Source organism: Patagioenas fasciata, chromosome 19 (genome assembly GCF_037038585.1).
Source record: "Patagioenas fasciata isolate bPatFas1 chromosome 19, bPatFas1.hap1, whole genome shotgun sequence".
Classification (NCBI taxonomy): Eukaryota; Metazoa; Chordata; class Aves; order Columbiformes; family Columbidae; genus Patagioenas; species Patagioenas fasciata.
In genome coordinates this window covers 2,472,694-2,494,568 of record NC_092538.1, presented here as the reverse complement: position 1 = coordinate 2,494,568, position 21,875 = coordinate 2,472,694, and the positions used below count along the sequence as shown (strand labels likewise).

At 49.2% G+C, this 21,875-nt stretch overlaps 1 protein-coding gene across 9 annotated transcripts in view; it reads left to right on the top strand.

The window, feature by feature from the left end:
- Positions 1–21,875, top strand: part of TSPOAP1 (TSPO associated protein 1) — a 74,733-nt gene that overhangs the window by 31,247 nt on the left and 21,611 nt on the right. For 8 of the 9 annotated variants that reach the window (XM_071817088.1, XM_071817087.1, XM_071817085.1 and 5 more), the window contains 9 exons: positions 5,727–5,910; positions 6,234–6,454; positions 8,707–8,816; positions 11,232–11,341; positions 12,761–13,576; positions 14,110–14,261; positions 16,106–16,699; positions 19,659–19,958; positions 20,700–20,879. In XM_071817088.1, the coding sequence (XP_071673189.1) occupies positions 5,727–5,910; positions 6,234–6,454; positions 8,707–8,816; positions 11,232–11,341; positions 12,761–13,576; positions 14,110–14,261; positions 16,106–16,699; positions 19,659–19,958; positions 20,700–20,879 (2,667 nt within the window). The remainder of the gene's footprint in view (positions 1–5,726; positions 5,911–6,233; positions 6,455–8,706; positions 8,817–11,231; positions 11,342–12,760; positions 13,577–14,109; positions 14,262–16,105; positions 16,700–19,658; positions 19,959–20,699; positions 20,880–21,875) is intronic. The other variant, XM_071817091.1, reaches the window with a different exon arrangement.

Here is a 21,875-nt window from a genome sequence, read left to right as displayed (position 1 = left end):
AGAGAAGGAGACTCCACAACCTCCCTGGGCAGCCTGGGCCAGGCTCTGACACCCTCACCATGTAGAAGTTTCTTTTCAAATTTAAGTGGAACAGTTTGCACCCATTACCCCGTGTCCTGTCACCGGTTGTCACTGAGAAGAGCCTGGCTCCATCCTCCTGACACTGCCCCTTTCCATATTGATCCCCAGGAATGAGTCCCCCCTCAGTCTCCTCTTCTCCAGCTCCAGAGCCCCAGCTCCCTCAGCCTTTCCTCACCCGGGAGATGCTCCACTCCCTTCAGCATCTTGGTGGCTGCGCTGGACTCTCTCCAGCAGTTCCCTGTCCTTCTGGAACTGAGGGGCCACAACTGGACACAATATTCCAGGTGTGGTCTCCCCAGGGCAGAGCAGAGGGGCAGGAGAACCTCTCTGACCTACTGACCACCCCCTTCTAACCCACCCCCGGTACCATTGGCCTTCCTGGCCACAAGGGTGCAGTGCTGGCTCATGGTCACCCTGCTGTCCCCAATTTGAGACCAAGCAGGATGCCTCACTGTCCAACACCTGGCCAGGCAGATCTCATGGTAGTGAGGCCGTAGCTCTGTCTGTAGTGGTGACACACAGACGTGTCAGGCTGAATTGCAGCAGCTGTGCGTCTGTTAGGAGCCCAGGAGAGCTGAGTGAGATGGAAAGTGTCCCTGGTGAAGGAGATTGCTCCATGGCTGCAGGGAGCTTCTCCTTTGAAGGGACACAACCTGTACTTGAACTGGAGAGCCCGAGAGCGTTGAGTTCCTGCTGGAGCTTGAAATTGTTGCAGGCTGGGTGAATATGGTGGGGAAGTGACGTTTCGTATTGTCCCATTTCCACGTCCTTTCTGGGTCATCTTTTGGCTGCGGAGGCAGGATCAGAGCTGGCACGGTGCTGCTCTTCTGTCAGTCGGTGTTTAGCAGCTTCTGAGAAGCCTTTAAGGGAAGGGAGGTTTGATGCTTGCCATGGTGTTCTATGAACTAATTAATTGAAAGACTGGAGAAGCTGCTTAGGTTTCAACTAGACATCTACCTGTGCGAAGGAAGAAAGGGCAGTCATTTTGTTCTGTTTGAGAGGCTGGTTGTGTTCTTCTGCAAGGGCCTCAGCAGGTAAATATTCTTGCTTTCATGTTACTGGTACGGAGATGCTTTATAAGCCAATGGCATGAGCTGGACCAAAGAAAGAGAAACTGTCGTTCAAAGCTAGTTTAATGTGGAGTGACATAATCATAGTCATCCCAGAACACCAGTGTAGAGCAAAATTAGGGGACTTGGGGTGCCTACACTGCCTGTTGTAATTTTACATGTGTTTGGGTTGCTTTTTGATGTAACGTTAATGAAGAATGAGTGGGGACCATTTTCCTGTTGGAACAATTCAGTCACATGGTTGTCATAAGCGGAGTCTCCTTGAAGATGTTCAAAACTCAGCTAGACCTACTCCAGCTGGCCTGCCTTGAGCTGGGTTGGATATTTGATCTCCAGGGCTGCCCTGCAACCTCAGCTGGGCTGTAGTTCCGTGGGAGGGCAGCAATGGGGGTGAGTATGGGTGTGCATGGTTTCAGTGTGCGGAAACATCACCTGAGCTCAGAAAACCATGAGGGTTCTGGTCATGGGAATGAAGGAATTCGCTAGTGGTTCTGAAGCACATCAATTCTCAGCTGCCTTTTGCGCTGCGCAGACGCAAAAGGCAGCAGGCCGATTTCAGGAATCCGGTGTGGAATTTGGGAAATATGATGAACGGAGCTTAACTGTGCTTGTTTTCCCAGCCCTAGGAGCAGGATGAGCAGGCTTGAAATCGAGTCAAAGCCGGGCTCTGAGCTGAGCCTTGACTCCCAGCACCACTCGATCTCAAACCTGGGGAAAGATCTGGACACAAAACATCCATTATTTGATGGGTGGCTGCAATGTTCTGGGTAAAACAGGGCTTGAAATTCAGCACTGACAAAGCATATGGTGATTCGACTCAAAGCATATAATGACTCAGAGGCCCTCAGAAAGTGCTTGGTTATCTTATCTGTGCATTCGGTATGTGGGATTTGGCTTTTGTTTAGCAAGCAGCTGCTGGTTGGGAATGAGGTGGGAATCTCAGTAGGAAACAACGCAGATGCTGGAAGTCGGTGAGGGAACAATTCTGTTCCAGCAGAGGGTTGGGTTGTCTTTGGCAGATCGTTGGTTTTTGCCTAGTGTAACTGCTGATGTGGTTTTCTATCTCTTTTTGCTTTTCTTCTTGCTACCAGAGCACTTTGGATTGCATGCAGGTACTGCTATAATCCTGTCAAACAGGACATTTTTCTCCTCTGTCCCGATTTTGACAGGTGCTTGATATTCTTGTTTTAACTTAACTCTGGAAAAGGTTGCAAGAGTGCCACCTCCAGGAAATGAATGTAATTAAAAGAGCTACAACTATGAGTTGAATGGAGCAGCTGCTTCCCATTTAAATGCTTTGCTTTCTTGTCCGATTAGAATTAGGAGCTTTATTCTTTTGGCATTTCCAGATTTTTAGAATTGCCCACCTGTGCACCTTCTCCATGGGTCACTTACATTTCAAGGTCTTTTGAGAACCACTTGCAGTCCAAGAGTGAAGTGTTGCCTTCAAAACCTAAAAGCAATAGTGGTATCTTTGCAAATGAAAGTGTCATGGAAAACAAGACAGGTCTTGCTGGCTTTGTGAGTAGTTGGGAGATGGGAAGCAGGGATCACAAATAATAGTTTTCACAGGAGAGGTGGTAATTAATGAAGCTACAGCTGTGCTAACCAGCCTGTTCACAAAAGGCTTGGAAAGGTATGGTATGGAAGGGTTGGTACCTGATAGAAAACTGCTTTCAACGGTCCCCTTCGGATTTGCCTGCAAAGAGCTGTGAGAAGATCTGGCGAGTAACGGGAGATGAAATGATGGTACAAGACCTGCAGAGGAGGAGAAGCAGCCATGACATTGTGCACAAGAAATACAATGTTTGAGGCAGAGGGGTTTTATACAATGCGAGATCGATTCACTGATCTGGTCAGAAAGGCAAGTACAGTGTTGGAAACTTTTAGGAAAGGAATTGGGAACGGCCCGAGGACATCATTAGAGGGTGCCCACATCCCGGAGAAGCAGCACCCACGTCTACATGGAGTTCTGGATGTTCCTTCACTCCCTTTGGCCTTAGCCCTGCTTTGAGGAGGAGTTTGGACTGCAGACCTGTCAAGTTCCCTTCTAGCAATGCTGTGATTCTCTGATCTCAAAAATATGTAAGAGAAGACACGGAGAAATGTGACAAGGCATCTATAGGAGAAGTGGAACAGAGCAGCCAAGGAGAGTGGGGAAGAGAACAGGGCTGGGCTGGTGGTGGTTGGGTCCTACTTGGTGTGGAAAATGAGAGGAAGTTCTCAAATTGGTGGTTGACGTGACCCCGCCAGGCTCCTGCAGCCTCTTCTGGTAATGGCACCACTCAGTCTCAGTTGGGTGGCTCTTCCTTCTCCCCCTTTTGGGTTGGCCAAAGACACAAGAGCCTCCTCTCTCTCCTGTGTCTGGAGCTTGACTCCCGCTGGTTCCCTGCAGCTCCGGACCATGTCCTTGGGCTCCTTGTCCTTGTCCCTGCCTCCTAGTCCTGCCCTGGAAACGTGCTGCTTGCCCAGCTGTCTGTGAAGCTCTGCTGGAATTACTCATTGTGTATGATGTGGTGGTAATACCTGAGCGGGGCTTGTATTATGTGTTGCTTTCAATAACACAAGATCTGAAAGACACCTGAGTAATTAGGTGTCTCAGAATTAAACTGTGGATTATCCGGGCTTTTGACTCAGCCACCAGTAGGAATGGATTAAACTGTGATTTATAAATTTACAGAACCAAAGCACTATTAAGATGCTATTAAACACAACATCCAGATGCACCTGCTGGCTCAGGTCTCCAGAGAAGATGGGAAAACCCCCTCTGGGTATTCATGATTTCTTTTCTCTAGTAAGACATAATGTGGAAGGGAGAAGCATTTAAGTGAAAATTCTGAACTGTAAATATGTTGGAAGCCTCACAATTGCAGAGGAATCCTGCACAACATGACCTGGTGAACAGGGAGTTGGTTCTGAACAAGGTGAGCATGCAGATGCTTCTGGAAGGTGCTCGTGGCACCTGGTATTCTCTTTTGGTTCAGAGACAGTCACTTCTTGCCAGACTTCAGAGGCTTCACCAGGCTCCCCATAGAGACCGAGAGCTCCTGCTGGTTGTGAAGGGAACAAGTGATAAATGGACATGTTTAAAACAGATATGGCACAAAAAAATAAAAATGCACACTCAGAAGTTAGTAAGGAGTGGGCTAGAAAGATTTTGCAGTACTCTGAGACCAGAAAAAAGGCTTTTTCCAGGTCAGATATGTTATTTTTAGAGCTGCCTAAAAGCCAGACTTTCTGTCTCACAGAGTATTTCAAGCCAGGATTTATTTTTTCTTTTTAGTTCGAAGGAGAAAAAGATGCTGCAAAAACATTTTGTAGAATGGAAAATTCTGAAGATCGCAATACAGTCATATGTTTTGATGCATCTTACCTACGCAAAATGATGAGATGAGCCCAAGGAGAAAAAAGGGAACAAATGTCATTGCTTGTGAGGCAGAGCCTGCACCTCAGCCACATGCTGAATTCAATATTTTGTCATTAACTCAGCTGAAGCGGTGCTGGTTGGGTGATATATTCCCACCCAGCACTAATGCTTTTTGTTTGCTTGGTACCCGAAGCGCATGAGCAGGGTCTACATGGGACATTGTTTGGGAAGCCAAAGCTGCTGCCCGGTGGGAGAGTCAGAAGAGGGAAAAGAGCGGCTGCATTCTCCTGGGAATTGAGGGGATGTGTGAGGACAACCAGATCTCAGCAATAGTTTGGAAGAGGAAGATCTAGAGATGGTAGAAAGAGAATACTAGAAAATACAAACAATGGTTCTCTAGCAGGAATGTGTCCTTCCCTCCTGTCTTTTCCTGGAGCAAGTCATCGCTGCAGGACCTGGTGGCAAAGTGTGTGCGCTGCCTGGACCAGAGAACGTTGTGCGGCGTGGGCTGGGACGCTGCTGCTCTCTGCCCTTCCGAGTGCCGGGGGAGCCAGACGGTCAGGAGTCCTGCCCAGGGAGCGGGGGGGACAGGGAAGGGTTTGGGAGCCCACTGGAGCCTCTGCAGTGATGGCCAAGACAGAGCACTGGGACAGCGATTCCTTTTGGAGATGTGATTTTGATGCTCCAATGAACATGCAGAACCTTTTCCATCTGTTTCTTTGAAAGGCTTGTTTATCTTTGACTTGTCTCATCTGGTCTTGTGCAGGGCTTGGGTAGGAGTTCAGCGTTCAAACCCCACGTTTCAGGGATCATTCCTAACTGAGCTGCCAGTCAGTCTCCACGTAGATCAAACTCGTTTTCATCGGGGGCCACATCAGCCTCGCAGTTGCCTTCAAAGGGCTGGATGTAATTTTAGGACTGTGTAAATGTAGGAGTAGTTACATTGATACAGGCCTCAAATTACCTTCAGCCAACCCCAAGGCTGATGTGGCCGCTGGTGAAAATGAGTGTGACAGCCCTGTCGTAGGTGATGAGTCTCAGGTTTCCAAAGGGCTGCCAGTTCTATGGACTGTTCCTGGGCAGGACACACCTTTAGGTTCGTGGAGTTTGAGACCCACTGAAAAGATGCAGCGAAGGCAAATGGTGTTTGGAACCTCACTGGTGGTTCTTATGTGGGTTTGTGCCTCATCTCGTGTCTCTCCTGCCAGGCCCGGGTGAAGGATCTAGAAGACCAGTGTCGCAGTCAAACGGAGCAGTTCAGCCTCCTGTCGCAGGAACTCAAACAATTCCGGCTTCAAACAGGAAAAATCGACCTTCTCACCTCCACGCTGGTGACTTCGGAGCTTCCGCTTGCTCTGTGCAGCTCGACCCCGCAGCCCCGCTGGGAGAAGGGTAATTGCTGGAGATACCTGCAAGTGTTTTGACAAACGAGTTGTTATTTGTGTAAATGGAAAGGCGTAAAGGAAATAATGCAAACATTTAGTTAACTTTTGGGTTCTCTGTCGCTCTCTCTTGTAAATACCCTTGGTTCATTTTTTAGTCATAGAGAGAACCTGGCATTTCTCTGACCAAAGGGACCCCAGTTTGTTGCACTGTTAAACGAATCACATTTTAGAGACTTGAGCTGCTCCAAAGGGTGTTTGCTCGCTGATGCTCACTGCTGATCTTGTATTCCGCCTGTGGCTAAAAGTAATAGACAGGTTATTTTATTGCAGAATCGACTGTTCCTGGATTGCTCACTCACCAGAGCACAAAGAAGGTTCACAATGAAGCCACTGATGAGTTGGAATTGTTGCAGCGGGCACCTGATGCCACCGTTGGCTCCCCCGTTACTGCTACCGGTGCTCAGAAACAAGCCAGGAGAGCGGAATCTCAGTCCAGCTCTTCAAAATCAGAATCCATGCACAACAGTCCAAAATCCTGCCCAACCCCGGAGGTCAGTATGGGAGTCCCCTCTGCAGCCAGTGCTTTCTCGTCACCAGGGAATAAATGCATTGCTGAGAGCACCAGGAATGTTGCATTCATTCCCTCCTGGCTGCCTGAAGAAAGCGGGGGAAAAACAAGAGAAAAGGTGGGGGAAAAAATGGAAGAGGCCTTGGATACCCATGTCTCTAACGCTCATTTGAACATCTTGCTGAGCTCTAGGGAGGAAACACCCGGCTGGACTGAGCGCTGGAGCTGGGAGAAGGAGCCGGGTGGGGACGTCAGTGGGACAGCCCTTGCCAATCTTCCCTGTGACATCTCAGCTGCTGTTAAAATACGCAAAGGCTACTAATTGTTGCTTTTAACATGCTGGGGAAGGGTGTCCAGACGAGTTTTGGCCTTGAGCTGTAGATTAGGCGCTCAAATTTATTTGCTGGTGCTTTTGGGTATTAAAATTTTACTTGGTGAAAGAAACCATGAGAAGATGCTGAGTTTGTGATAGCAAAGGGATGAAATTAATCGGCTTTGCTTGTTTGTGTCATCAAGATCTCACAGACAGTTGTTGCTTCTCCTCCCCAGGAGCTCTTACATAATATTATAGGGTTCACTTAAGCAGTGTCTGCTGTACATCACTTGATGTGACAATCGAGGGTACAGCAGTGCTGCGAGTGGGGCTGGGTGTGATGGGTGGGAGGCAGCTTGTGCTCCTTTGGTCCCCTGATGTATTAAAACTTTTGAGTCCACACCATGTGCCTCATTGTACATGTGGAGGACGCCGAAGCCTTGGCTGCCGGGGCACTAGCAAAGGATGCTGCTGTGGCAGGCAGTGCCCAGCACTGTGTCACAAGCTCTGAGAGGCTGTTGTGTTCAGGGACAAAGTGAGGGAGGAACAGGTATGTGACTGATATCAATTCTCTAGTGGGAAAAATGACTATATTTTAGTTCAAGAGAAAGTTTGGGTGCCTCCGTGGAGAGATAAGGGCAGTAGTGCCTACGGCGGTCCGTGTGGGATCCTTGGGAAAGGGCCAGTGTGTGGAGCATTTGGCTTCAGCACCACCTGGTTGTGAGGATGCTCCAGGGCTTTAGCCAGGCCGATAAAAACTGTTCCCTTGGGCTCCCCCTTTGGGTGTTACAGGGTGCAGGTGTTTATTACCCCAGAACACGGTGCAAAACTGCATTACGAGGAGTGCACTACCTTTCAAAGATTAACTTTGACAGTTAATATGCTAGAAAAAAAACCCTACTTTGCATTCTAGTGCCTGTGATGGGTCTTCATCACTAGTACATTTGCCTTGAGGTCTGCTTTAAACTGCCAGCTTGAATTGGCACCATTTCAAACGAAAGCAAGGGAAGTGCATTTCCTCAAAAAGAAGGATTGTATTACAGAACACATTGCCACTGGATGTAAAATTCCAAAATGGCAATGGGATCAAAAAGACTGAGACAAATCTCCCGAAGCTGCTCTTGCTGGCAGCCACCAAATGCATTCAGGGTGCAGCCTCCAGCTTAGGAGCAACACAAGCAGCTGATTGCTGGAAATCGGGAGGCTGCAGTGGGAGGAGGATTTCTCACTTGCCCTGTCTCTGTACACCTTCCTTCAGCAGATGCACGGGCTGCTATCAGACTGGAAAGAGCTTTGGCTGGAACTGGTAGGGCCTTCTGATGTTCTGAAAGTACAGACCCACTATATTGAAGTATTTACAGGTTCTGGGGGGGAACTGACTGAACAGAAGCGCTTAGAGACTTGGATGTCTGCTGGAGCTATAATGTCTCCTGTGTTCAGATTACCATTTATGTTGCACACAGGGAGAACTGCCATGTAGAGGTAGCAAGAGATGAATATACCAAATCACGGGTATATAGGGTGGAAGAGCCCTCCAGCGTCTTTAGTCAGGCCTCCTGCTCACGGTGGGACTGTCATCAGCACCAGGCCAGCGTGGCCATGGCTTTGCCCAGCTGAGGCTCTAAAGTCTTCAAGAACAGAGATCCCCCTCAGTGGGAACCTGGCCCACAGTTGCATCACCCACCTGGGCAGGGAGTTTTTTGTGATGTCTGATTGGAACCCCTGAAGCTGCAAGTTGGAGCTGTTGCTTCTTATTACTACCTCTTCACCTTAAAAGCCATTCTTCCAGATGGTTCTTAGCACAGTGGCCAGACTGGCACCACACATGAGCTTAGAGGACTTGTCACTGATGTTTGAATCCTTTGAGTGTTCCTTTACTCTGATTTCAGCCACATCATATCCTTAATCTTTAACGTTTTTAGGTGGACACTGCAAGTGAAATGGAAGAACTGGATGTTGACAGCATCTCTCTAATGCCAGAGCCAGGCAGCCAAGGCCATGCGAAGCTCCAGGTGTTCTTAGCTCGATACAGGTACTGGGTCATTTCTTGTGGTCTATGAGGTTGGACAGGTTATCTCCCTGTTACCTACTTGACCCCGTTCTCCAGCATGAACCACTGTTAGGGATGGGTATTAGAATCAGAGAATCATTTTGGTTGGAAAAGCCCCTCAAGATCATCGAGTCCACCCATAACCCACCCCTGGCACTGCCCCATGTCCTGAGAACCTCTCTGTCCAGCCCTCCAGGGCTGGTGACTCCAGCACTGCCCTGGGCAGCCTGTTCCAATGCCCCACAGCCCTTTGGGGAAGAAATTGTTCCCCAGACCCAACCTCAACCTCCCCTGGTGCAACTTGAGGCCGTTTCCTCTGCTCCTGGCGCTTGTTCCTGGGGAGCAGAGCCCGACCCCCCTGGCTCCAAGCTCCTTTCAGGCAGTTCAGAGATCAGAAGGTCTCCCCTCAGCTCCTGTTCTCCAGCTGAACCCCCCAGGTCCCTCAGCCGCTCCCATCACACTTGTGCTCCAGCCCCTCACCAGCTCCGTTCCCTTCTCTCCACTCGCTCCAGAATGATCATTAGCTTAGACCATGCATCTTATTCCTCCATCCAATATTTGTGACCTGTTATTTCCTGGACAAGCAAATCCAAAGTGCTTGGCCTAACAAAAACGTAGTCAGCTCATTTGTTGTTCAGTGAACAGCACTGTGGCTTGGAGGAGAACTGGGTTGGTTCAGTGCTTGTGAGGAGCAGAGCAGATGTGATGTGTGTCTTCATGTCAGAATCTTGGGCCCGTAAGGTCTCGCTCAGCTCACGGAGGTGTTAACATTGCTTTGGCGTGTGGAAATCCCTTTTGAAGACTAAAGAGCAGGAATTAGTAGTAGCTGTTTGCAAAGATAAAGGGGTTTTATGAGGCATTTTCCTGTGATAGGCCCTCTGATTGGCTCAGGGATTCTGGGATAAGCAGGTTTGAACTACCCGGAGTCCAATCCTGTCACCAGCGTATTTACATTTTCATGCTAGTGCTGCTGTTTAAAATGTGGAGTCACAGCACTGAGAGCTGTACAACTTGCATCCTGAGGGTTGCAGAATTATGAAGAAAAGGGCTAGAAGCTTTTTCCTCACTCATGTAGTTTTCTTCTGTGCTGTGCTTGTCCATGACAGTTGTATGGCTGATAAAGTGCACCTTAATGTTTGGGGCATTTTCAATAGTTTTCTGTATATGGTGTGGGGACTTTTTTGGTGGTTTTGTTTTGTTTGTTTATTGGTTTTTTAACCCTATTAAGCCCATGAAATTTAGAGAGCTATCTACGTACAATAGCTAAGAGTGCAGGTGAATTTAAGGATGAGTACTTTAGAAATGCAGAGGCCCACAACTTACTTACTTGCTACACTCAAGCACGTCAAGTATTCAGGTAATTCGAATGTTTTTTTAAACACTTTCTTGAGTCACCCTGATCTGTTCCTTCAGATGTCACAAGGCATCTGTTCTGCTACGCAGAAAATTATGCCTACCTGCTATTTGAATGTGGAGCGATGTATCTATGCTAGAATTGGGTTAGGTTATGGTTGGACTCAATGATCCTGAGGATCTCTTCCAACCAAGATGATTCTGTGATCACAGAATCACAGAATGAACTGGGTTGGAAAAGACCTCCAGTCCAACCCTTGGTCCAACTCCAGTCCGTTGACCAGATCATGGCACTAAGTGCCATGGCCAATCTCAGTTTAAAAACCTCCAGGACAGTGAGTCCAGCACCTCCCTGGGCAGCCATTCCAATGCTGACCACTCTCTCTGCACAGAATTGCTTTCGAATCTCCAGCCTCAATTTCCCCTGGCAGAGTTGAAGCCCATGCCCCCTTGTCCTATTGCTGAGTGCCTGGGAGAAGAGCCCAATCCCCCCTGGCTAGAACTGCCCTTCAGGTCATTCTAGAGAGTGCTGAGCTCAGCTCTAAGCCTCCTCTGCTCCAGACTGAACAAGCCCAGCTCCCTCAGCCTCTCCCCATAGGGCTTGTGCTCAAGTCCCTTCCCCAGTCTTGTTGCTCTTCTCTGGACCCGCTCCAGCACTTCAATCTCTTTCCTGAGCTGAGGGGCCCAGAACTGAACACAATGCTCCAGGTGTGGCCTCCCCAATGCAGAGCACAGGGGAAGGATCACTGCCCTTGTCCTGCTGATCGTGCTATTTCGGATACAGGACAGGACACCATTGGCCTTCTTGGCCACCTGGGCACACTGGTGGCTCCTGTTGAGCTTCCTGTCCATTAGTCCCCCCAGGTCCCTTTCTGCCTGACTGATGCTATGATTATTAGTTCTATATAAAACGATAAACTATAGTCTTTTCTTTTGTCTGTGCAATTTGCTGCTTGCAAAGACCGGATGCTGTCCTGGTGAACTGTAAACTGATCTGAACGTGTTGCTACACAAAGTTAAGTCTTCATATTGTGAATATTTCAGCTACAATCCTTTCGATGGACCCAATGAAAATCCAGAGGCAGAGCTTCCGCTGACTGCTGGAGAATATATTTATGTCTATGGGGACATGGATGAAGACGGCTTCTTTGAAGGTGTGTTTTAATAGAATGAAATGTGACCAAACTGCTCTGGAGAGTTTATATATATATGTGTGTGTATATATATATATATATATATATTTTTTTTTTAAAAGAGGAATTTAGTGAATCTTGAAATCTCAAGATAAAGGTTTTCTGCCCAAAGTTACTTTGTTACAGGGAATAGCAGATTCCATTGAAAAAGCGTTTATTTATGTCATGATTGAATTAAATCTGAAGCACAAAATCCTGTGATTTCAATGGGTGTTTTGCCACTGCTTTCCGCAGAGCTCCAGGTTTCATCCCTATGCGGTTCCTCTCTTGCCATGGGGAGAATCCCACTCAGCCCTGAGCAGCTGAGATGGGCTGTTCCCCTGCCCGGTGCCCACGCCATGAGCCCTGGTGGCCCTGGTGACCTCCTGCTCTGCTGGCAGAACAGCAGCCGCGCAGCCCAAACCACAGTCGTTACCCCATTTGGTGTCGCACAGTGCGTTTGTGTAATTGGCATCTTGGAAAACATGATCCTCCTTGAGGAATAGGCAGATGGGATTGAAACCAAGAATTGTGGACTGTAAATTCATAATTAAATTTCTTTGTGGAGCTGGTTACTTAATGGGATGAAGGATCCTCATTCCCTGAGGTGCTTTGCAAGAGCTGAGGCAAATGCATGTCGTGTCGCGCTGCTCGCTCTTTGACTGTCCTGGCTCGCTCTTTATTTCTATTTCCAAGCTTCTCATGTATTTATTTCTTTGTTTGTTTGTTTGTTGTTTAAAGAATAAAGAGGTTATTCTTTACTAACTTTTTCTGCTTTCCCCGCTTTCGATTGATTTGCTGTAGGTAGAGTTTGAAAGGGGAAAGTAAGTGCAATCCTGCTCATTTGACTGTGATGTGACGGTTCTTGCACGTACCAAGAGTGCTGTGTGTGGGTCCTGTGGGACGGCTTGGCCGCAGGAGCAGGCCTAGCAAAGGAGGGGACTAGAAAGAAGGCCAGAGCTGATTACAGAGCTGGAAAGATGGACTTTGATGAGGAAGTACCACAAACCCCAGATCCCTGTGGCTGAGAGAAGATATAAAATCATCAATCTGCGTAGTTTGGGAAGCCTAGAAAAAGACACTTAAGTCAGTGAAAGAGCTGTGATGAGGAATAATAGAGTGATGAAGAAGGAAAAACCTGTAAGCTAATTACACAAACCAAGTCTGTAGTGAGTTTGCTCTGGAGTGCGTGGAGCAGCGAGTGTTCTCGCTGAGGCCGTTAGGATCTAACTGGGGCAGCCTTAGGACATGCAGGAAACTTTGCCAGGAATAAACCTCCCAGAGGGTTTGTGACTCCACCTGCAGTGTGGTGGTGACCTAGCGCAGACGTTGTCGCGTTGTCCTCACAGGCGGGGTGGAAGGCTGACCGCAGTGGTAACAGGTTTCCTGTTTTCTGTTTAGGGGAGCTGATGGACGGCCGGCGAGGGCTGGTCCCCTCCAATTTTGTTGAGCGAGTTTCAGATGATGACCTCATGACGTTTCTGCCTTCGGAGCTGAATGATCTCACCCATAGCTCATACCAGGAGAAAAGTTTTATCAGTGCGAGCACCAGCAGTGGAGATAAGAGCGATCTCTCTGTTGAAGAGAGTAGCATCAGCCTGCTGACCAGTAGAGCAGAAGGAGACCAGGAGGAACCCATTAGTCACACAGCAGTGCCTTACCCCAGAAAACTGACCCTGATCAAGCAGCTTGCCAGAAGCATAGTTGTAGGCTGGGAACCACCGCTTGTACCCGCTGGCTGCCCAGACGTGCAAAGCTACAACATCTATGTGGATGAGGAGCTACGTCAAAACGTGAAGAGTGGCTTTCAGAACAAAGCAGTGATTGAAAAGCTGGATTTAAAGAGCAAGGCTTACCGCGTGTCTGTGCAGAGTGTGACAGAGCGAGGCAGTTCTGATAAACTGCGATGCACTTTCTTTGTGGGCCAAGATTTTGGTGTGGCACCGACTATGCTGAAAGTCCGAAGCGTCACTGCCACGTCGGCGGAGGTGACGTGGCTTCCCTGCAATAGCAATTACAACCACGCGGTGTATCTCAACGGGGAGGAGTGCGACATAACCAAACCTGGGGTGTACTGGTACACCTTCCGCAACCTGCAGCCCAGCACTGCGTACGTGGCCAAGCTGGAGGCCCGACCCTCGCAGAGCCCTTGGGAAGAGCCCCCCGAGGGGCAGGAGCAGAGCTCAGCCGTGATCCACTTCACCACCCCGCTGGCAGGTACCGGAGCAGTCGTGCTCTTTCCCGCTGTGCATGGAGGGCTCGGAGCAGCCGCTGTGTCATTACTTTGCTATGAAGCCTTGGTGCGAAGGGAAGCAAGGTTCTTTAGGTCCCAAAGCCTGAGATGCTGTCCTGTTTTGTCTTAATGTTGTCCTTCCTTTATTTTAAAAATTTATTCTCTCTTTTGTTTTTGTTTGCTCTGGGAAGACATGCCCTTTGCTGATTTTTACAGCATGCCTCTGAGGGCATGGACGATCTGGTTTGCCATGACCTTGCTCTAAAGGTTGCTGCATCTTGGCCTCAGCTACTTTTGCAAAGTTCTGTTTTCTGTGCACTGCAGCCTTCACAGAACAAGAGCACTTTATTTTCTCTGGTTCTGTCTATCATTTCCCATGACTAGCTTGGCTATTCTAGTGCGGTTCTGCAGTGGCAAGTCTGGTGTGGGAGTTTTCTCTTTGATTCTAACCAGGGTTTAGTTTAGATCTGTGCTGTAGTGAGGTAAGCAAGAAGAAAATCTGTTTGGTCTCTCGCAGGCACACCTGATGCTCCTTTGGATGTCCAGGTAGAAGCTGGTCCCTCACCAGGTATCCTCCTGATCAGCTGGTTACCCGTCACCATCGATGCTGAAGGATCTTCCAATGGAGTTCGAGTCACCGGTTACGCGGTGTACGCGGATGGACAGAAGGTATCGTACTGGCACTGGGCAGGGTTGGCGCTGGTCAAGAGGATGGACCAGACCCTGTTCAGTGAGGGGTGAGGGGCAACGGGCACAGACTGAAACACAGGAGGCTCCATGTGAACATGAGCAGAAACTTGTTTGCTGGGAGGTGCCAGAGCCTGGCCCAGGCTGCCCAGAGCGGGTGTGGAGTCTCCTTCTCTGAGCCATTGAAACCCGCCTGGACCCACCTGTGTGATCTGCTCTGTGACCCTGGGTGAGCAGGGCTGGGCTGGGGATCTGCAGAGGTCCTGCAGCCCAACCAGCCTGGGGTCCTGGAGTTGTGTGGGGGCTGGAGGCTGGTGCAGGGACAGGGGCTCCAGACCTGGACAGCAGCTGGTGACTGAAGCAGTCAGCCCCAACTCGTGGTGAATATTAATACCACGGGGGTGCTCCTGTGACTGAACAGGACTGAGCAGCACTTTGTGTGTTTGGGAGAGGTAAAGAAAAAGGAAGACAAAGGTCTTTTCTAATAAATACATCATTAGCATGGTGTGTGGGGACCAGCTTGGCTGCAGGTTGGTATCATACAGACTGGGTGATGCTGAGTAAGAGACACAGTTACAGGAGAACACAACAATGGTGGTCGAACGGTGTTTCGTGCTGTCATCAGTAAGGACATTCTTTGTTCCTCATTAGAGGGCTTAGTTTGTTAATTTGCTTCTAAGCTCTTTAGCACATAGTAGCGATTCCTTGCTGCTGGCTAACTTTCCTGGGTATTTTTAATGCTGGTATTACAGTGTCTTCCTTCTGCCAGGTTCTTGGTGTGTCCATCTGAAACACAGGTGGGGAGGAGGTGCAATGACACTATTGGTGCCAGTGAACCTTGGGGAAGTTACTGAATAAGCTCATCTCTGTCAGCGGTGTTATACCCAGAGACTCTGGTTTGGTTAATGTGAAGAGCAATTAAAAGTACCGCTTTTTCAAAACAAATTTTCCCATGCTCTCTGTGTAGACAAAGGATAGCGACAAAAAACAGATGGCGTAAAATACAGAAAAATTGTAACTGTGTAGTAAAACACAGAGAAATATGGAAAAGTTTCAAAATGCTTGATCCACTAAGAATGGTGTGAGAAGACAATGACAACCCTTGGCGTGGAAAGGAATGATATCAGAGAAGGGACAATGCTTGGGCTGTTTGCACACCAGAAAAGACATCGGTCCAGGACAAGTACACAGCCTTGCCCCAACCTGGGCTTGTCTCGGGACTGCAAGGGGTGAAGTGTAGTTCAACCCTTTCTTAAATTAGGTACAGGCGAAGGAAGAGGTGTACAGACACCCCAGGGTCCGGTATGAATACTGGTAAAGAACCTCCAAGGTTGTTCTGCATTAAAAGTGGCCTGTGGCCTTCTACACACACAATGTTGTGCCCTTGGCTGTGGGAGGGAGAAGCCACAGCTGTGTGAGGGAGCACAGTGCAGAACTGTGGTGCCCTGGGGATGATTGCTCTTTTGTCATGGAAATGCTTTTTCCCCTGCACAGCTCAAAAAAGGAGGACTCTGGGAAGGCAGGCAAAAGAGAGGCCAAAAAAAGGGATGGCCTTTTAAAGCGTGGGGAACAAGGGGAGTTAAAACATGGAGGAGGAAGGAATATAGTTGTATTTTATAGAATATCCAGTTTCTCAAATGATTGTGGCAACAGTTTCTCTTTACTGTTCCTTCTTCCCTGATATTGAGAAGAAGAATGGAAATTCTGCACGTCTGCTTTCAAGAGCTTTGGGGTCTGTTGTAACTTTGGCTTTGGGAATTGTCATTTTTAGAAGGGCTGAGATGTGCACAATAAATAATTGCTCCCTGTTTTCTTTCCGCTTGCAGGCAATAGAAGTTACTTCTCCAACAGCTGGGAGTGTCCTGGTGGACCTGTCCCAGCTTCAGATGTTCCAGGTGTGCCGGGAGGTTTCTGTGAGGACGATGTCTCTGTATGGGGAGTCGGTGGACTCAGTTCCAGCCCAGATTTCCTCAGTCTTGCTGCGAATGTCCCACCGCTCCTCACCTTCCCGTTCTGCTCTTTCTACCACTTTTACCTCTCGACCGCCCCGTGGAGAACCCAGGGGCTCTCTGCCTGCACGCAGCCCACCCGCGCACCAGGCGGCTGCGCTCCTGCTTCAACAGAAAGCTCCCACTGATAACTCAGATGCCAAATTGACTGATCCCTCCTTCAGCCACGACGGCTCAGCGCCGTCTCTGCCAGAGAAAGCCTCTTCGCCACCGCACCTCTCCTCTCCCGGTGCTTCCTTGGTGCAGGTTTCAGGCGCTTCCCCGCAGGGATCAGACGCTGCACGAGACAAGAAATGCCTGAGTGTGCCTCCTCAGCAAGCCGGCGGCACCGTGCTCCCCGCTGAGGGCACGGACCCTGTCCCTTTGAGGAATGCAGAATTGCAAGGCCCAGGCAACGGGATGGGGGTGCAGGTGAGTTTATGGATCCGTCCCATGCGTAGTATCATGTGTGCTGGGAAGGAGATTGAATAGTTTTGGGGAATGGAATGAAATCCCACTGAGCATCTTGGTGTGACATGCCTTTGTGCAGTGGTTGTCAACCCAGCAGGGAGAAGTGGCTGCTGTGGTGGACCTGGAAGAGCAGATGAAGCTCATTGCTTGATGTGTGCAAGCAGATCAGGAGCAGAGTCTGGAAAGCAGGAATTTGTCAGAGATTGAAGGTGGAAAGCATGTTCCCACTGCTGGTGATGTCAGTGCTAGTCTGGCATTGCTGTGCTCTCTGCTTGAAGGGCTCTTCTCCAGTCTCGTGGGCTTGCACAAGGCAGAGTTGGCACTTGGGCACAACAGGTGCCTTAGTGACCTGCACAGCAAGATAGCCTGTGTGGAGAAGAACTGGCAAGCTGTCACACCATTAGGAATTTGGAATCCTGAAGGGTGGGTGAGTGATTCCAGGGCTTTTTCAGGACAGCAGGGACGATGTCTGAGAGCCCCAGGAGAAAACACGTAGATGGTCAATTAGATGATCATTCTATGACAAGAGGGAAGTGGGTCCTGTTGATGTGGGATGTATTGTATCAGGAAAAGCGATCTTTTTCCCATTCTGACCTTTGACGTTTGAGAGAGCTGGGGCTGTTGAGCTAGAGAAGAGAAGCTGAGAGGGATCTGATCAATGGGATCAATATCTCAGGGTGGGTGTCAGAGGATGGACCAGACTCTGTTCAGTGGTGCCCAGCGCCAGGGTGAGGGGCAATGGGCACAGACTGAAACACAGGAGGCTCCATGTGAACATGAGCAGAAACTTGTTTGCTGGGAGGTGCCAGAGCCTGGCCCAGGCTGCCCAGAGCGGGTGTGGAGTCTCCTTCTCTGAGCCATTCAAACCCGCCTGGACCCACCTGTGTGATCTGCTCTGTGACCCTGCGTGAGCAGGGCTGGGCTGGGGATCTGCAGAGGTCCTGCAGCCCAACCAGCCTGGGGTTCGGGGTTTCTGTGATTCTGGAGCGCTTCAAACTCTTAAATTCAGCATGACCTTGTTCATCATGACAGGGTGAGCTTGCAAAGTCTCAAGGTTAGACAAAAGCAGGGAAGGCTTCTAATAATTGCTAGAGCATCAGCAGCTGTGTGGGCCCAAGACCAAAGGCCAGGTAAATACGTAGAAAAACTGAGATGTTGAGTCCAAAATTTCTATTATTATTCTTCAGCCCCTGGTCATTTGCTGCTCATGATACCTTTAGGTCAATTGTTGTGTTTCATTTGCCCACATTTAGACTAGTGTAGATACACATTTAGTCTAGTGTAGATGGCTACACAGAGGTGGGTCACTTCACCTGCTTTGTTGTCAGTGCAGTGAAATCGGCACTTCCAGGGTGTGAATCACCCCTCTTGCTTGGGATGTGTATCCTCACTGGGCTACCAGCAGAGGAACAGGGCAGAAAGGCCCCAGCTGTCAGATTGAATTGTCTGGATTGAGATCCAGACCTCTGTCCCATCCCAGCTCAGCTGGGCAAAGAGCAAAGGTTGACTTTTGAAATAGCCTGCGTGGTGACACAAAGTGAGAGGTTCAATTGAATCATGAATCTACTAAAAGCCCTCAGAGGAATGACAGCAAATAGTGGCTTGGCAAAAGTTGGTAACCATATCATAAAACTTAGTAAGACTTCAACAACAAAACCCACGAGATATTACTGTTATGTGCCCAGGATAGAGTTAGAAAAGAGAAGGAGAGAGGAAAAGGAGATAGGTTAAGATATCAGAAGAAAGGTGAGATCTCGCCACTCCGCTGTTCCAGCTTGTGGTGGGTATGAAACTTCATTAATGCCACGCAGCACACGCACACCCCGTGATGAAAAACACACAAACGTGCCACGTGTCCCAAGTGAGTGAGTTCTGTAGCCCAGCCCGTTTGCATGTGAGATAGGACAGGGCAGTTCATCTCCTCCCTCTGCTTGCTCTTCCTGCTAATTGAGAAGATTGTTCCAGAAATGAGTCGGTGGTTGAAAAATGAGAGGAATGGTCGCGGTGCTGACCACAAGTGAGTTGTTTTGTCAGTTGAGGCAGCTGGTGGCTTGTGATTTCTCCTCGTGGTTGATTGTCCGCTAGCTGACCCATCTTGGTCATCCCAGTTAACCAGGAGACCTTGGTTCTTTATCTCAGAAATTTATGCCTTTGTTTGTCAAAGACCTTGAGGGGAAAATAGAGAGTGTCTGCCTTCACAGCCACCTATCTTCTCCTGCCCAAAGTTGCAAAAACCAGCTGTTAAAGGCATAAATATACCGTTAATGAGTCCTTTGTTGTGCAGGGGATGGCAGGGTGCTCAGGGCTGTCACGACCTCTTCTGCCTTTTGCCTGAGCCCAGGGGACATTTAGAAACGAGGCACTGCAGTGTCTAAATATCCCTGGGTGTCTGATCCTGTAAATATTTTCAAAGCGTGCCTAGTACCTAAGGACAAGGTTGTGCTCTGATGCAAAACGCAGCAGAGGCTGCTGTATTTTAGAGCAAGCGTTAGAGCAAAGGCAGGTTGGCAAAGCCCCACCTGCCTTCTTCCTGGGTTCCACTGCTCCATCTGCCAGGGGTTTTCTTAAACAGCAAAGTGAACTGATGGAAAAACAGAACTTGTTGCGTAGCTTGGGCTCTTCTTGCTGCTCTAAAACCGGTTCTTGTCAGCACCCCTCTGTGGCTTCTGTGAGAGCTGCAGTGGTGGAGAGCCCGTGTGTCTCCTTGCAGGTAATGGCAGCGGGGGATTGTTCCAGGGCTGCACAACCTCCCCACCTGCAAATTCCCTGCCAAAATATTGTACACCAACCATGCAGAGTGCGGAGTGTTTCTCTTGGAGAGTTTGGGGTGGTAAGAGCCCCGTTTGCTGCACAAGTACCACGTGATATCTCCCCCAGGTTTTGTTGTTCCTGGTGACCTTTTTTTTGGTTTGTTTCCCAGGTGGAACAATCCGTAACCAAAGCACCAGAGCTGGAAAGCCCGTCTAACAGTCTGAAGGTACATCCGGAGACCTGCCACGCATGCTCCGTGGAGGAGTCACCACAAGGTCCCGGTGCTGAAGGAGAAAAGGAGGCGAAGGAGCAGCACAGGAACCCAGAGCCTCTGCCCTCCCCCAGCCAGGCTGAGGGGACAGGGGACACCTCCCGAGACACAAACACGGGTGGGAGCAGCTGCCAGGACTTCCTGAGGTTGTCCCCTGGCAAGGAGGTGATGAAGGAAATGTCCAGAGTGAAACGAGAGGTTTGTTGAACCTTGGTTGAATTTCCTTGCCTGTGGAGGGATGTGGGTTGTAGGTTTTACCATCTGATGCAGCGCTGTTCTTCTGCGGGCTGTAAAACACGTCTGCCAGCTTTGTGTGTCTGTGTGTCTGTACACACATGCCAGTCGCTGCATTGGGTGCTGCCAAACTTATTTCCTGCCATACTTCAGCTGTATGTGTACTAGAGAAAGGTAAAATCTAATTTATTGCTGGAACAGAGTGCCTGACAGGACCTTAAATTCTAATCTTTGATTCCTTTAAAGTGGGGTTACGTTTCTTTATTAGCCGCACAGATGCATCTTTATATTATGCCAATATTATGCCATTAACCGTCAACATCTGCTGCTTCAAATACAGTTTTTAGCCGGGCAAGCCATGGGGTATTATGACTGCTTTCCACCAAATCCAAGGGTTGTTTGCTATGAGAAACCAGGTACCTTAATCCTGATATCCAAATACTGGCCACATCAGCTGAATTAGCAACCAAGTAAAGGGATTTGTGGTTCTCACTGTGAATTACCAACAGTGCACAGTCCTCAGAAATCTGGTCTGCAGGTCCATTATTCATGAGCGTTTCTGTGTTCTTCCCTAGTCTGGGTGCTGCCCATTTTATTTCCTGCTGTACTTTAGCTGTACGTGTACTAGAGACAGGTAAAATGCTACTTTATTGCTGGAACAGAGTGCCTGGGAGGACTGAGGAAATCTGTTCTGCTTTCCAACAGCAAGAAGAAAAAATGTCTGAAATGGGAAGACGCCAGCTGACTCTTTTTGCTGAGCACAACCGTAGTTCTGACCTTTCAGATATTTTGGAAGAGGAAGAAGAAGATGAGCTGTCTTCAGAAGCTCTGGAAGAAAAGAAATGGGACCAAAGGGATCCGTGTTACCAGGAGAATGGGGAGAAGGTAACTTGTAGCAGGACGATGCTTGCGGGGAGCGCCGGTGCAGCCATCCCATGTCATCAGCTCACAGGAGGAGATGCTGGTCCGTGCTTGGCAGAGTTCCTACCTGCTCTGCTTTTACAATGTTGCCTTAACCTAGTGAAAACGCAAGTTCTTTGTGAGAAGGAAGGGTGTTTATCTGTAATTAAGGTACCCAGGGTTTAGTTAGTTCAAAGACCACACAAAATGTAATGTGAACTTCAGAACTCAGGGTTAAAAATCAGTCCTATTGATCTAGTTCTTAATATAAACATTGAGCACACAGGAATCTCTGAAGTCCACCTGTCTGTAGATCTTGTACCAACCCAGCACTGGGCCCTTGTGGCCAGGAGGGCCAGTGGTACCTGGGGTGGGTTAGAAGGGGGTGGTCAGTAGGTCAGAGAGGTTCTCCTGCCCCTCTGCTCTGCCCTGGGGAGACCACACCTGGAATATTGTGTCCAGTTGTGGCCCCTCAGATCCAGAAGGACAGGGAACTGCTGGAGAGAGTCCAGCGCAGCCACCAAGATGCTGAAGGGAGTGGAGCATCTCCCGTGTGAGGAAAGGCTGAGGGAGCTGGGGCCCTGGAGCTGGACAAGAGGACACTGAGGGGGGACTCATTCATGGGGATCAATATGGAAAGGGGCAGTGTCAGGAGGATGGAGCCAGGCTCTTCTGGGTGACAACCAGTGATAGGACAAGGGGCAGTGGGTGGCTGCCCAGGGAGGTTGTGGAGTCTCCTTCTCTGCAGACATTCAAACCCGCCTGGACACCTTCCTGTGGAACCTCAGCTGGGTGTTCCTGCTCCATGGGGGGATTGCACTGGATGAGCTTTCCAGGTCCCTTCAACCCCTGACACTCTGGGATTCTGTGATCTTTTTTCTCCTAAAGCAAACCAGGCACGTATTATTTTGGCCTCGGTCCTGCCAGCCCTCCTGATTGTGGATAACTTAGTGCAGACAAGAGACCTTGGTGCTCCCGGGA